This window comes from Odocoileus virginianus, unplaced genomic scaffold (assembly GCF_023699985.2).
Source record: "Odocoileus virginianus isolate 20LAN1187 ecotype Illinois unplaced genomic scaffold, Ovbor_1.2 Unplaced_Contig_32, whole genome shotgun sequence".
Lineage (NCBI taxonomy): Eukaryota > Metazoa > Chordata > Mammalia > Artiodactyla > Cervidae > Odocoileus > Odocoileus virginianus.
The window spans coordinates 308,784-322,187 of NW_027224349.1; the positions used below are offsets into that span (position 1 = coordinate 308,784).

The following is a 13,404-nucleotide window of genomic DNA, read 5'->3' on the forward strand; positions in this document are numbered from 1 at the left end:
AGTATTCTGAACATAAATATATGCATATTTCCTGGCACATCTGTCTTGTTTATGACTTCTGGGATCCCACTATATCTTTTATACACATTTAAAATGTATATATCAATAGCTGATACAGGAAATGTATTACATTCTTTGTGTATTTATATGATTTTTAAAAATTTTCAGTGGCTATACTATTATTTATCAATTTAGTAATTAAAATACAAAACTTGGAAACAAGGATAACTTGAATGGAGAATTTAGAAGTATAAATTGAAACTGAAGCCAATACAGATCTTATTGAAACTGAAGCCAATACAGATCTTAAGTGTATTTTACCAGCTAAGAAAAAGTTAATGTATCATTGTTTTGTCTTGATATTTGCTTCAGCCATCACATATCTAACTGATTACATGAACCACTGTAGAGCAATAGAAATAAATTGTAGCTGAAAAAGAACATTTTCTAACAATGAAAACACTTTGCATTTTTAATAGTAAACTCTTATTGGATTGAGATCTGGTTTGCATGCTTCAGAACATTTTGGAGGGATAGTAAAAAGGATTCCTAGTAAATGTTGAGTTTTAGAAGCTCTAGTAAAGACTGTTAGTAGTAACTTCAGGCAGTCCTATAGTAAATTAACAAAAGGGATTTTTAATAGATGATAGAGTTATATGTATATATTAGAACATTAAGGTGCATCTTAATTTGTGGTTTAAAGGGAACAAGAATGCCAGGCAGCCCTTTCTCTGTTTAATGGACGATGGTATGCAGGACGACAACTTCAGTGTGAATTCTGCCCAGTGACCCAATGGAAAATGGCAATTTGTGGTAAAATACAACATAATGTTTTTTTTCCCCCTTGATTGTTCCAGTTATATAAAAGGAGATTCTTAGCAGGAAAAAAAACAAGCTTTAAAGAGAGTTTTTAAAAAACTGAATCATAGTTTTCACAGTTTTTATCTTTCCACACATGAGAATTATATAAAGGACATGACATTTTAGATCTGTAATAGGCCACGTGGGTCATGTTACACCATGAAAAATGAGTTCACAGTGCATTGGTGGCAGAGTCAGATTACTTAATCTTTGATTTTGCATTTTGTGTACAGCGTTAAGTCGCATTTTACTTATTACGGTTTCAGAGGTGTTTTCTGTTCTTAGGCTCTTCTCACTTAAGTGGTTTTTTTCTGTCTTTTATCCTTAATGAATCTTCTCTTATTTTCTGTCATGTCATCCTGTCATAGTTTCTGCCTTCCATGAAACACAGTTTTGTAAATTAGAGATTGATAATAGCTGTGTGGAGTCTGTTAAGGGTCCAGTCAGACTAATTAATGGACACTTGAGAGTAATTCATGGATATGTGGACTTTGCTGAGACTATCTAGCAGTTCTTTGGCCTTCTTATTTTTAAATTTCTTCCTCTTATATGGGCTTAGCCAAAATGTAAGGATGCTCTAATATCTTTGGGGAACACTTCTCTTTTACATTACTCTTCTTTGTTTGCTTTGTATTCACTTCTTAAAATCACTTATTTAAAAAATAACTTAAAAATTCTGAATCACAATACGAGTTTGTCAGCTTGCTCTTCATTGATGCTGCTAGGTTTTGTTTTGTTTTTTTGATGCTGCTAGTTTTAAAGCATATCAAAGTGGGGGTAGGGGTAGCTTTTAGAAGGAAAACTAAAAGACCAAATTTAGCATAAGTTTTTTTTTTTTTCAGCATAAGTTTTAAGACTGTTATAACATGCAAGGATAAAAAGTGTTTTCTCTCTAAAGTTCAGTAGTTTTCTCAGTTCCTAGATACCCCATTTGACTTCCCCTGAAACAAGAATTATTCAGCTTTTTTTAATAACAGCAGTGTAGAGGAAAGCAAAAAACTTATCAAAATGTACCTTTTTAAAGTGCACAATTTTTTTTTCCCATTTATTTTTATTAGTTGGAGGCTAATTACATCATTACAGTAGTTTTTGTCATACATTGAAATGAATTAGCCATGGATTTACATGAATTCCCCATCCCAGTCCCCCCTCCCACCTCCCTCTCCACCCGATGCCTCTGGGTCTTCCCAGTGCACCAGGCCCAAGCACTTGTCTCATGCACCCAACCTGGGCTGGTTATCTGTTTCACCCTAGATAATATACATGTTTCAATGCTGTTCTCTTGAAACACCCACCCTCGCTTTCTCCCAGAGTCCACAAGTCTGATCTATACATCTGAGTCTCTTTTTCTGTTTTGCATATAGGGTTATCGTTACCATCTTTCTAAAGTCCATATATATGTGTTAGTGTACTGTAATGGTCTTTATCTTTCTGGCTTACTTCACTCTGTATAATGGGCTACAATTTCATCCATCTCATTAGAACTGATTCAAATGAATTCTTTTTAATGGCTGAGTAATATTCCATGGTGTATATGTACCACAGTTCCTCATCCATTCGTCTGCTGATGGGCATCTGGGTTGCTTCCATGTCCTGGCTATTATAAACAGTGCTGCGATGAACATTGGGGTGCACATGTATCTTTCAGATCTGGTTTCCTTGGTGTGTATGCCCAGAAGTGGGATTGCTGGGTCATATGGCAGTTCTATTTCCAGCTTTTGAAGAAATCTCCACACTGTTTTCCATAGTGGCTGTACGAATTTGCATTCCCACCAACAGTGTAAGAGGGTTCCCTTTTCTCCACACCCTCTCCAGCATTTATTCCTTGTAGACTTTTGGATAGCAGCCATCCTGACTGGCGTATAATGGTACCTCATTGTGGTTTTGATTTGCATTTCTCTGATAATGAGTGATGTTGAGCATCTTTTCATGTGTTTGTTAGCCATCTGTATGTCTTCCTTGGAGAAATGTCTGTTTAGTTCTTTGGCCCATTTTGTGATTGGGTCATTTATTTTTCTGAAGTTGAGCTGGAGGAGTTCCTTGTATATTTTTGAGATTAATCCTTTTTCTGTTGCTTCGTTTGCTATTATTTTCTCCCAATCTGAGGGCTGTCTTTTCACCTTGCTTATAGTTTCCTTTGTTGTGCAAAAGCTTTTAAGTTTCATTAGGTCCCATTTGTTTATTTTTGCTTTTATTTCCAATATTCTGGGATGTGGGTCATAGAGAATCCTGCTGTGATTTATGTCAGAGAGTGTTTTGCCTATGTTCTCCTCTAGGAGTTTTATAGTTTCTGGTCTTACATTTAGATCTTTAATCCATTTTGAGTTTATTTTTGTGTATGGTGTTAGAAAGTGTTCTAGTTTCATTCTTTTACAGGTGGTTGACCAGTTTTCCCAGCACCACTTGTTAAAGAGGTTATCTTTTTTCCATTGTATATCCTTGCCTCCTTTGTCGAAGATAAGGTGACCATAGGTTCGTGGATTTATCTCTGGGCTTTCTATTCTGTTCCATTGATCTATATTTCTGTCTTTGTGCCAGTACCATACTGTCTTGATGACTGTGGCTTTGTAGTATAGTCTGAAGTCAGGCAGATTGATTCCTCCAGTTCCATTCTTCTTTCTCAGGATTACTTTGGCAATTCGAGGTTTTTTGTATTTCCATACAAACTGTGAAATTATTTGTTCTAGTTCTGTGAAAAATACCGTTGGTAGTTTGATAGGGATTGCATTGACTCTATAGATTGCTTTGGGTAGTATAGCCATTTTGACGATATTGCTTCTTCCAATCCATGAACACGGTATATTTCTCAATCTGTTTGTGTCCTCTTTGATTTCCTTCATCAGTGTTTTATAGTTTTCTATGTATAGGTCTTTTGTTTCGTTAGGTAGATATACTCCTAAGTGTTTTATTCTTTTTGTTGCAGTGATGAATGGTATTGTCTCCTTAATTTCTCTTTTTGTTTTCTCATTGTTAGTGTATAGGAATGCAAGAGATTTCTGTGTGTTAATTTTATATCCTGCAACTTTACTGTATTCATTGATTAGCTCTAGTAATTTTCTGATAGAGTCTTTAGGGTTTTCTATGTAGAGGATCATGTCATCTGCAAACAGAGAGAGTTTCACTTCTCCTTTTCCTATCTGGATTCCTTTTACTTCTTTTTCTGCCCTGAGTGCTGTGGCCAAAACTTCCAAAACTATGTTGAATAGTAGTGGTGAGAGTGGGCACCCTTGTCTTGTTCCTGATTTCAGGGGAAATGCTTTCAATTTTTCACCATTGAGGGTGATGCTTGCTGTGGGTTTGTCATATATAGCTTTTATTATGTTGAGGTATGTTCCTTCTATTCCTGCTTTCTGGAGAGTTTTAATCATAAATGGATGTTGAATTTTGTCAAAGGGTTTTTCTGCATCTATTGAGATAATCATATGGTTTTTATCTTTCAATTTGTTAATGTGGTGTCTTACATTGATTGACTTGCGGATATTAAAGAATCCTTGCATTCCTGGGATAAAGCCCACTTGGTCATGGTGTATGATTTTTTTAATATGCTGTTGGATTCTGTTTGCTAGAATTTTGTTAAGGATTTTTGCATCTATGTTCATCAGTGATATTGGCCTGTAGTTCTCTTTTTTTGTGGCATCTTTGTCTGGTTTTGGAATTAGGGTGATGGTGGCCTCATAGAATGAGTTTGGAAGTTTACCTTCTTCTGCAATTTTCTGGAAGAGTTTGAGTAAGATAGGTGTTAGTTCTTCTCTAAATTTTTGGTAGAATTCAGCTGTGAAGCCATCTGGTCCTGGGCTTTTGTTTGCTGGAAGATTTCTGATTACAGTTTCGATTTCCTTGCTTGTGATGGGTTTCTTAAGATCTTCTATTTCTTCCTGGTTCAGTTTTGGAAAGTTATACTTCTCTAAGAACTTGTCCATTTCTTCCAAGTTGTCCATTTTATTGGCATAGAGCTGCTGGTAGTAGTCTCTTATGATCTTTTGTATTTCAGTGTTGTCTGTTGTGATCTCTCCATTTTCATTTCTAATTTTGTTAATTTGGTTCTTCTCCCTTTGTTTCTTGATGAGTCTTGCTAATGGTTTGTCAATTTTGTTTATTTTTTCAAAAAAACAGCTTTTAGCTTTGTTAATTTTTGCTATGGTCTCTTTAGTTTCTTTTGCATTTAATTCTGCCCTAATTTTTAAGATTTCTTTCCTTCTACTAACCCTGGGGTTCTTCATTTCTTCCTCCTCTTGCTGCTTTAGGTGTAGAGTTAGGTTATTTATTTGACTTTTTTCTTATTTCTTGAGGTAGGCCTGTAATGCTCTGAATCTTCCCCTTAGCACTGCTTTTACAGTGTCCCATAGGTTTTGGGTTGTTGTGTTTTCATTTTCATTCATTTCTATGCATATTTTGACTTCTTTTTTGATTTCTTCTATGATTTGTTGGTTATTCAGAAGCGTGTTGTTTAGCCTCCATATGTTTGAATGTTTAATAATTTTTTTCCTGTAATTGAGATCTAATCTTACTGCACTGTGGTCAGAAAAGATGACTGGAATGATTTCAATCTTTTTGAATTTACCAAGACTAGATATATGGCCCAGGATGTGATCTATTCTGGAGAAGGTTCCGTGTGCACTTGAGAAAAAGGTGAAGTTGACTGTTTTGGGGTGAAACGTCCTATAGATGTCAATTAGGTCTAGCTGGTCCATTGTGTCTGTTAAAGTTTGTGTTTCCTTGTTCATTTTCTGTTTAGTTGATCTATCCATAGTTGTGAGTGGGGTATTAAAGTCTCCCACTATTATTGTGTTACTATTAATTTCCTCTTTCATACTCGTTAGCGTTTGCCTTACATATTGCGGTGCTCCTATGTTGGGTGCATATATATTTATAATTGTTATATCTTCTTCTTGGATTGATCCTTTGATCATTATGTAGTGTCCATCTTCGTCTCTTTTCACAGACTTAATTTGAAAGTCTATTTTATCTGATATGAGTATTGCGACTCCTGCTTTCTTTTGGTTTCCGTTTGCGTGGAACATTTTTTTCCAGCCCTTCACTTTTAGTCTGTATGTGTCCCTTGCTTTGAGGTGGGTCTCTTGTAGACAGCATATATAGGGGTCTTGCTTTTGTATCCATTCAGCCAGCCTTTGTCTTTTGGTTGGGGCATTCAACCCATTTACATTTAAGGTAATTATTGATAGGTATGGTCCTGTTGCCATTTATTTTGTTGTTTGGGGTTCACATTTATACCACCTTTCTGTGTTTCCTGTCTAGAGAAGATCCTTTAGTATTTGTTGAAGAGCTGGTTTGGTGGTGCTGAATTCTCTCAGCTTTTGCTTGTCTGTAAAGCTTTTGAGTTCTCCTTCATATCTGAATGAGATCCTTGATGGGTAGAGTAATCTAGGTTGTAGGTTATTCTCTTTCATTACTTTAAATATGTCCTGCCATTCCCTTCTGGCTTGAAGGGTTTCTATTGATAGATCAGCTGTTATCCTTATGGGAATCCCTTTGTGTGTTATTTGTTGTTTCTCCCTTGCTGCTTTTAATATTTGTTCTTTGTGTTTGATCTTTGTTAATTTGATTAATATGTGTCTTGGGGTGTTTCGCCTTGGGTTTATCCTGTTTGGGACTCTCTGGGTTTCTTGGACTTCGGTGGCTATTTCCTTCCCCATTTTAGGGAAGTTTTCAGCTATTATCTCCTCGAGTATCTTCTCATGGCCTTTCTTTTTGTCTTCTTCTTCTGGGACTCCTATGATTCGAATGTTGGGGCGTTTCACATTGTCCCAGAGGTCCCTGAGGTTGTCCTCATTTTTTTTGATTCTTTCTTTTTTCCTCTCTGCTTCATTTATTTCCACCATTTTATTTTCTAACTCACTTATCCTATCTTCTGTCTCTGTTATTCTACTCATGGTTCCCTCCAGAGTGTTTTTGATCTCATTTATTTCATTATTAATTTTTAATTGATTTTTTAAAATTTCTTCTAGGTCCTTGTTAAACATTTCTTGCATCTTCTCAATCTTTGTCTCCAGGCTATTTATTTGTAACTCCATTTTGTTTTCAAGATTTTGGATCATTTTTATTATCATTATTCTAAATTATTTTTCAGGTAGATTCCCTATTTCCTCTTTTGTTTGACTTGGTGGGCTTTTTTCATTTTCCTTTAGCTGTTGGGTATTTCTCTACCTTTTCATCTTGTTTAGATTGCTGTGTCTGGAGTGGGCTTTCTGTACTCTTGTGGTCTGAGGTTCCTTTTTATTGTGGAGGTTTTACCCAGTGGGTGGGGTTGGACGATTGGTTTGTCAAGGTTTCCTGGTTAGGGAAGCTTGTGTCAGCGTTCTGGCGCGTGGAATTGGATTTCTTCTCTCTGGAGTGGAATGGAGTGTCCAGTAATGAGTTTTGATGGGTCTCTGTGTTAGGTGTGACTTTGGGCAGCCTGTATGTTGACACTCAGGTCTATGTTCCTGCGTTGCTAAAGAATTTGCGTGGTATGTCTTGTACTGGAGCTTATTGGCTCTTGGGTGGTGGTTGGTTTTGGTGTAGGTATGGAAGCTTTTGGATGGTCTCTTATTCCTTAATGTTCCATGTAGTCAGGAGTTTTCTGGTTTTCTCAGGATTTGGGCTCAAGTCTCCTGCCTCTGGATTTCAGTGTTATTATTTCAACAGTCTCAAGGCTTCTCCAACTATACAGCACTGATAATAAAACTTCTAGGTTAATGGTGAAAAGATTCTCCACCGTGAGAGACAACCAGAGAGGTTCACAGAGTTACATGAAGAATAGGAGAGGGAGGAAGGAGATAGAGGTGAGCAGGAGGAGAAAAAGGGGACTCAAGAGGAGAGAGACAGATCTACGCAGTTATCTGTTCCCAAAGTGTTCTCCGTAGCCCAGACACCCACAAAGATTCACAGAGTTGGATTGGGAAGAGAAGGGGAATGGAGGAAATAGAGGTGTTCTGAGGTAGAAAACAGAGAGTCAAAAGTGGGAGAGTATCACCACACTCCTGAATAGAAATGGGCACTGAATATTGGATTCTTAAATGACCAAAATTTATATCACATACTACTGAAAAACAAAGATTGAAAATCTAGTGTAGAGGTTAGACTCTTTGAAATACAATATTTAAAAACAAAAACAAAAAAAAAATTTAGAACTGTATATGAAGTTCGGTTTAAAAATAGGGTTTCTCTTTTTTTTTTGGCAAGGTTATAGTGAAATGAAAATGAAAGTTAAGGAATAATAGAGGAGTATTAGAGGACTCTAAAAGGAAATAGGAGAGTACAAGAAAAATAAAAAAAAAAAAAAAAAAAAATTTTTTTTCCCCTAATTAAAAAAATCGTAAAAATATATGAAAATGAAAGTTGAGGAGTAATGGGGGAGTAATAGGGAATTATAAAAGAAAATAAAAGAGAAAAAATAAAAAATTTTAAAAAAAGGAAAGAAAAAAAATTTTTTTTAATTAAAAAAAAATATATGTACATATATATCTAGGAATTTCTCTGGGGTTGTTGCGGTCAGGGTAGGTTCAGTTCAATTTCAGATAGCTCCTCTTTCCAGCTTACACTTCTCGATATCTGTAGGCCCCTTCCCGTGTAGTCGGTGTTACCTTCAGGGATTTTAATCTGTTGCACCGGTCCTTTCTGAAGCGGTTCCCTTTGTTTATTTGGCTTCTGTTTGCCGTCTCTTTGGTGTCTAATTTCCACCCTGACACAGGCGGGCGGAGGTGATCTCTTATTTAGGTTCGCTAGTTCAGTTCAGTCCTGCTACGGGGAGGGCGGGGCGCTGCAGACAGATACCGCTCTGTGTGGATAGCGCTCACCGTGTTCCGGCCACACTGGGTTTGCCCCGCTCACGGGTGTCAGTGGTTTCGCCGTCTACACTGCTCAGGCTCCCGGCTGCTCTATATGGAGCGGGCCCTGGGTTGAGTGCGGTTCCAGTTTTCGGGTACTCCACAAAAGCGCAGATTCGGTTGCTCCTGCGTTTTGTGCCTTCCCCGGCCTGAGCGGTTCAGGCAGCCAGAGGCTTGGGCGTACTCTCCCGGGTGCGGCGCGCCTTTTCCCTCCGCGGCGAGCGGCCCAGGCAGCCAGAGGCTTGGGCGTATTCTCCCTAGGTGCGGCGCGCCTTTTCCCTCCGCGGCGAGCGGCCCAGGCAGCCAGAGGCTTGGGCGCACTCTCCCCGGGTACGGCGCGCTTTTTCCCTCCGCGGCCCCAGCGCGCGCCGCCAGTCGGGTCTCAGGAAGTCTTTAGCTAGAACCCGGAGGCCTGTTTGCAGTGTGGGAGGGGGTGGCTTCTCAGGGGCTAAGTTTGCCCTTTTCCCCTCCCCCCTGCCTCCTACCTCCAGCGGGGATGGGCCGGCTCTTCTCTGGAGATTCTCAGTCCCTTTGTTTTGCGAACCACCGGCAGTGTGTTCGGGCCAGTTAATTTTGTCCCTTGCTATCCCACAGTTTAAAAAAGCTCCCTCCGATTGCTCTCAGGGTCTTCGGGCCGGTCCTCACCCTAAGCAATGCCGCCCGCTCCTCTCCGTTCCGCCCCGCTTGTTGCTGGCGGGTACGGGTGTCTGGGGTACTTTTCTGCTGGGAGTTGCTTTTAGGCACGTAATCTGTGGGCCTTGTTTAATTTTTCCTCCCAGTTAGAATGCCGAAAACTTCCCCCAGTCCCGCCAGTGAGAGGGTTTCCTGGTGATTGGAAACTTCCTCTATTAAGACTCCCTTCCCGGGACGGGTCTCCGTCCGTAGCTCTTTTGACTCCCTTATTATCGATTATATTTTGTCCTACCTCCCTTCGAAGACAATGAGCTGCTTTTCTGGGCGCCTGATGTCCTCTGCTAGCCATCAGAAGTTGTTTTGTGTAATTTGCTCAGCATTCAAATGTTCTTTCGGTGAATTTGTAGGAGAGAAAGGTGGTCTCTCCGTCCTATTCCTCCGCCATCTTGGCTCCTCCTAAAGTGCACAGTTTAGTGTTGTTTTTTTTTTTATAGTGTTCACAGCTTCGTGATGATCACCTCTAATTCTGGAACATTTTCTTCACTTTCAAAGGAATCTGACATCTGTTAACAGCCACTCGCCATTCTCTGCTTCCCCATATCTTCTCTACAGATTTGTATATTCTGGACATTTCATATAAATGGAATCATATGACATTGACCTTTTGTGTCTTAACTTCTTTGGCTTAGCACCTTTGCAAGATACATCCATATTGTATCAATAGCATGTGTGAGAACTTCGTCTTTTTGTATATGAATTATACTGCTTTCTGTGGTATGCTGTTGATTTGTTCTTCTTGTTCAGTTGCTAAGTTGTGTCTTGACTCTTTGTGACCCCATGGACTGCAGCACGCCAGGCTTCCCTGTCCTTCACCATCTCCCAGAGTTTGCTCAAACTCATGTCCGTTGAGTCGGTGATGCCATCCAACCATCTCATCCTCTGTCATCCCCTTCTCCTTCTGCCTTCAGTCTTTCCCAGCATCAGGTCTTTTCCAGTGCATTGGCTCTTCACATCAGGTGGCCAGAGTCTTAGGGCTTCACCTTCAACATTAGTCCTTCCAGTGAATATTCAGGGTTGATTTTGTTTAAAATGAACTGGTTTGATCTCTTTCCTTTCCAAGGGACTGTCAAAGTTTTCTCCTGTACTGCAGTTCAGAATCAATAGTACTGATAACAGTTTGTTTATTTATTTGTTAGTTGATCGACTCTCAGATTGTTTCCACTTTTTGGCTATTATATATAATGCTACTGTGAAAGTTCACTCACAGATTTTTATGTATGTTTCTCGTGTGCACATGATTCATAGCATAATTGCAAGATCATATGGTAATTCTTACGGAGAAGGAAATGGCAATCCACTCCAGTACTGTTGCCTGGAAAATCCCATGGACGGAGGAGCCTGGTGGGCCGCAGTCCATGGTGTTGCTGAGAGTCGGACATGACAGAGCGACTTCACTTTCACTTTCATGGTAATTCTAGGTTTAGTATTTTGAAAAACTGCCTAATAGTTTTCTAAAGCAACTGAATTATTTTGTAACTACACCAGCAGTATATGACAACTGGTTTTCAATATACCCATAATACAGTTAATTTTCTGTATATTTTACCCATCCTGTCAAGTGTGACATAGTATCTCATTGTGTATTTCTGTAATGGCCAGTTATGTTGAACATCTTTTTATGAACTTACTGGTCAAATTTATAATAATCTGAAGGAATGAGAAGTCAGTTCTCTGTTTTTTACTGAATTACTTGTTGTTTTACTATTGAGTTGTAAGTGTTCTTTAGATAATATGGAGACCCTGTATTACATGTGTATGCTGTGCAAATAAATCTTATAGCACACTTTTTTGCTGGTGTACTTTGAGACACAGTTCTTAATCTTGATGAAATTTACTTCATCTATTTTTAAAGAATTTTATAGTTTAAGTCTAGGGTTTGTCTTAAGTTAGCTTTTGTATATAGTGTCTAGGAGGATGGTATCTGTTTCACTTTTAACTATTTTATATATTTGAGGAATTTACTGCTGTTTTACTAAGTTCAAAAACCCCACTGGGATTATTAAAATAGATTTCAGTTTGACAAGAATGTTTCATATTAAGAGACCTTGGTAAATTTGAAACTAGTATGTTAATATTTATCATCTTATTTTAAAATACAAGGAAAATATGTTATTGTACCTAGTACAATACTAGTAATTATCTTACTACCACTCTGCTCTCAAATCACACTGCCACCTAGACTCCAAGGAGTGTGTTCTTCACTATTGGGATCTTCACTGTCAGTATGTGGGATGGTGAAACCCTAGAAAAGTGTGGTCACAGTTTGTTTGGTTGTGTAATCCAGTGGGGAAATGGGATGTTCTTACTAGGTTGTGAAACTTTAGCTTTTGTACTGCCAGTTTGTTAGAACATTTGAATGTTTTTGAAATCTGTGATCCTGAACTGTGAAATCAGTTTGCACAAGCCATTTTAAATATGTGGGACAAAACAGTCTTATTACACTGGTACACCAGCACTGTACCTTGTGAAAACGATGAAGTGCCATCAATAAATGGTGTTTCCTCATTGTGCCATTGCAGGTTTATTTGAAATACAGCAGTGTCCTAGAGGGAAACACTGCAACTTTCTTCATGTGTTCAGAAATCCAAACAATGAGTTTTGCGAAGCAGATGGAGACATCTACCTATCTCCAGTTTGGACTGGCTCCTCCTTTGGGAAGAGCTTAGGGAGGAGGATGAGGCTGGACCACCGTGACGACTACTATAACTGGCAAAGGAGGAGGAGGAGCCCTGTGCGGGCCCACTCCTACAGGAGGAGAGAGGAGGCTGACAGGAAGAGGAGGAGCAGTCACGAGGGCGAGAAATCTCACAAACACGGGTCTAAAAGCTGGGGAAGGCACAGTTCCCGAAGCAGTGGAAGAAGAAGGGACCACAACAGCAGGAGTGGCAGCCAGAACTCCTCCAGGTCCATGAGCCATGCTGGGAGGAGGTCGGGGAGCAGAGACTGAACTTTTCAGAGTCCCAGGTCCAAATAAACTTCCTTTATCACTTTTACTTAATTTGTCACTGTGTTCTTCAGTGATTGTATACCTTATTATGTTGTTTAGTTGCTCTTCATGTCCGACTCTCTGTGACCCCCCTGGATTGTAGCACTCCAGGCTTCCCTATCTGTCCTTCACTGTCTCCTGGAGCTTATTCAAACTCATGTCCATTGAGTCCGTGATGCCATCCAACCATCTCATTCTCTGTCGTCACCTTCTCCTGCCTTCCAGGTCTTTTCCATTGAGTCATTTCTTTGCATCAGGTGGCCAAAGTATTGCAGTTTCAGCTTCAGTATTAGTCTTTTCAATGAATATTCAGGACAGATTTCCTTTAGGATTGATTGGTTTCATCTCCTTGCTCTCCAAGGGAGAGCATTTTGAAAACATCAAATCTTTGGTGCCCAGCCTTCTTTTTGTTTTTAATTAAAAAATTTTTTTTGCTCAGCCGTCTTTATGGTCCAGATGTACATGACTACTGGGAAAACCATAGCTTTGGCTATACAGATCTTTGTTGGCAAAGTGACATCTCTTCTTTTTAATACACTGTCTAGGTTTGTCCTAGCTTTCCTTCCAAGGAGCAAATGCTTTAGTGCTTTAGTGAACTCTATTCTTCTTTCATTCTGCATCCTTTCCAGTGGAGATTTCTTTTCCAACCCACACACAGCCCACAACAGGGAGCCTGAAGGTGCTTCTTCCCTTCCCCTCCACTCTTTTCTGTAATTTCTTTTTCCTTGAACTGTGGTGAACAAGTGCCTGTGGATACAGTTGATCTTTGGTCAGGGTTACTCTCTGCTGTGTTCCAAAGGCACCATAGTCCATTGCACTGTAGTAGTTGCCATCCAAGCTGATGAGGCCTCTCCTTTCCTGTTTTTCCTCTTCTTAAGCTGGGGATCAGGCCAGTTAAAGTTGCGAGCACAGCTCAGGCACTTAAAAAGCCATTAGGACACCTGCCTCTTGAGGAATCCCATGAAAGGGTAAGCAGATTGCAAAACAAACCACACTCCTAGAGCATTGACACCCAGCAGGACAGTTTCCTGTTACATG

General features: G+C 39.4%; 1 protein-coding gene across 1 annotated transcript in view; it reads left to right on the forward strand.

The window, feature by feature from the left end:
- Positions 1-12,373, forward strand: part of LOC110132254 (U2 small nuclear ribonucleoprotein auxiliary factor 35 kDa subunit-related protein 2-like) — a 38,502-nt gene extending 26,129 nt beyond the window's left edge. Inside the window, exons 9-10 of the mRNA XM_070464607.1 lie at positions 704-813; positions 11,900-12,373. Of these exons, the coding sequence (XP_070320708.1) occupies positions 704-813; positions 11,900-12,327 (538 nt within the window). The 3' untranslated portion in view covers positions 12,328-12,373. The remainder of the gene's footprint in view (positions 1-703; positions 814-11,899) is intronic.
- Positions 12,374-13,404: the final 1,031 nt, after the last annotated feature.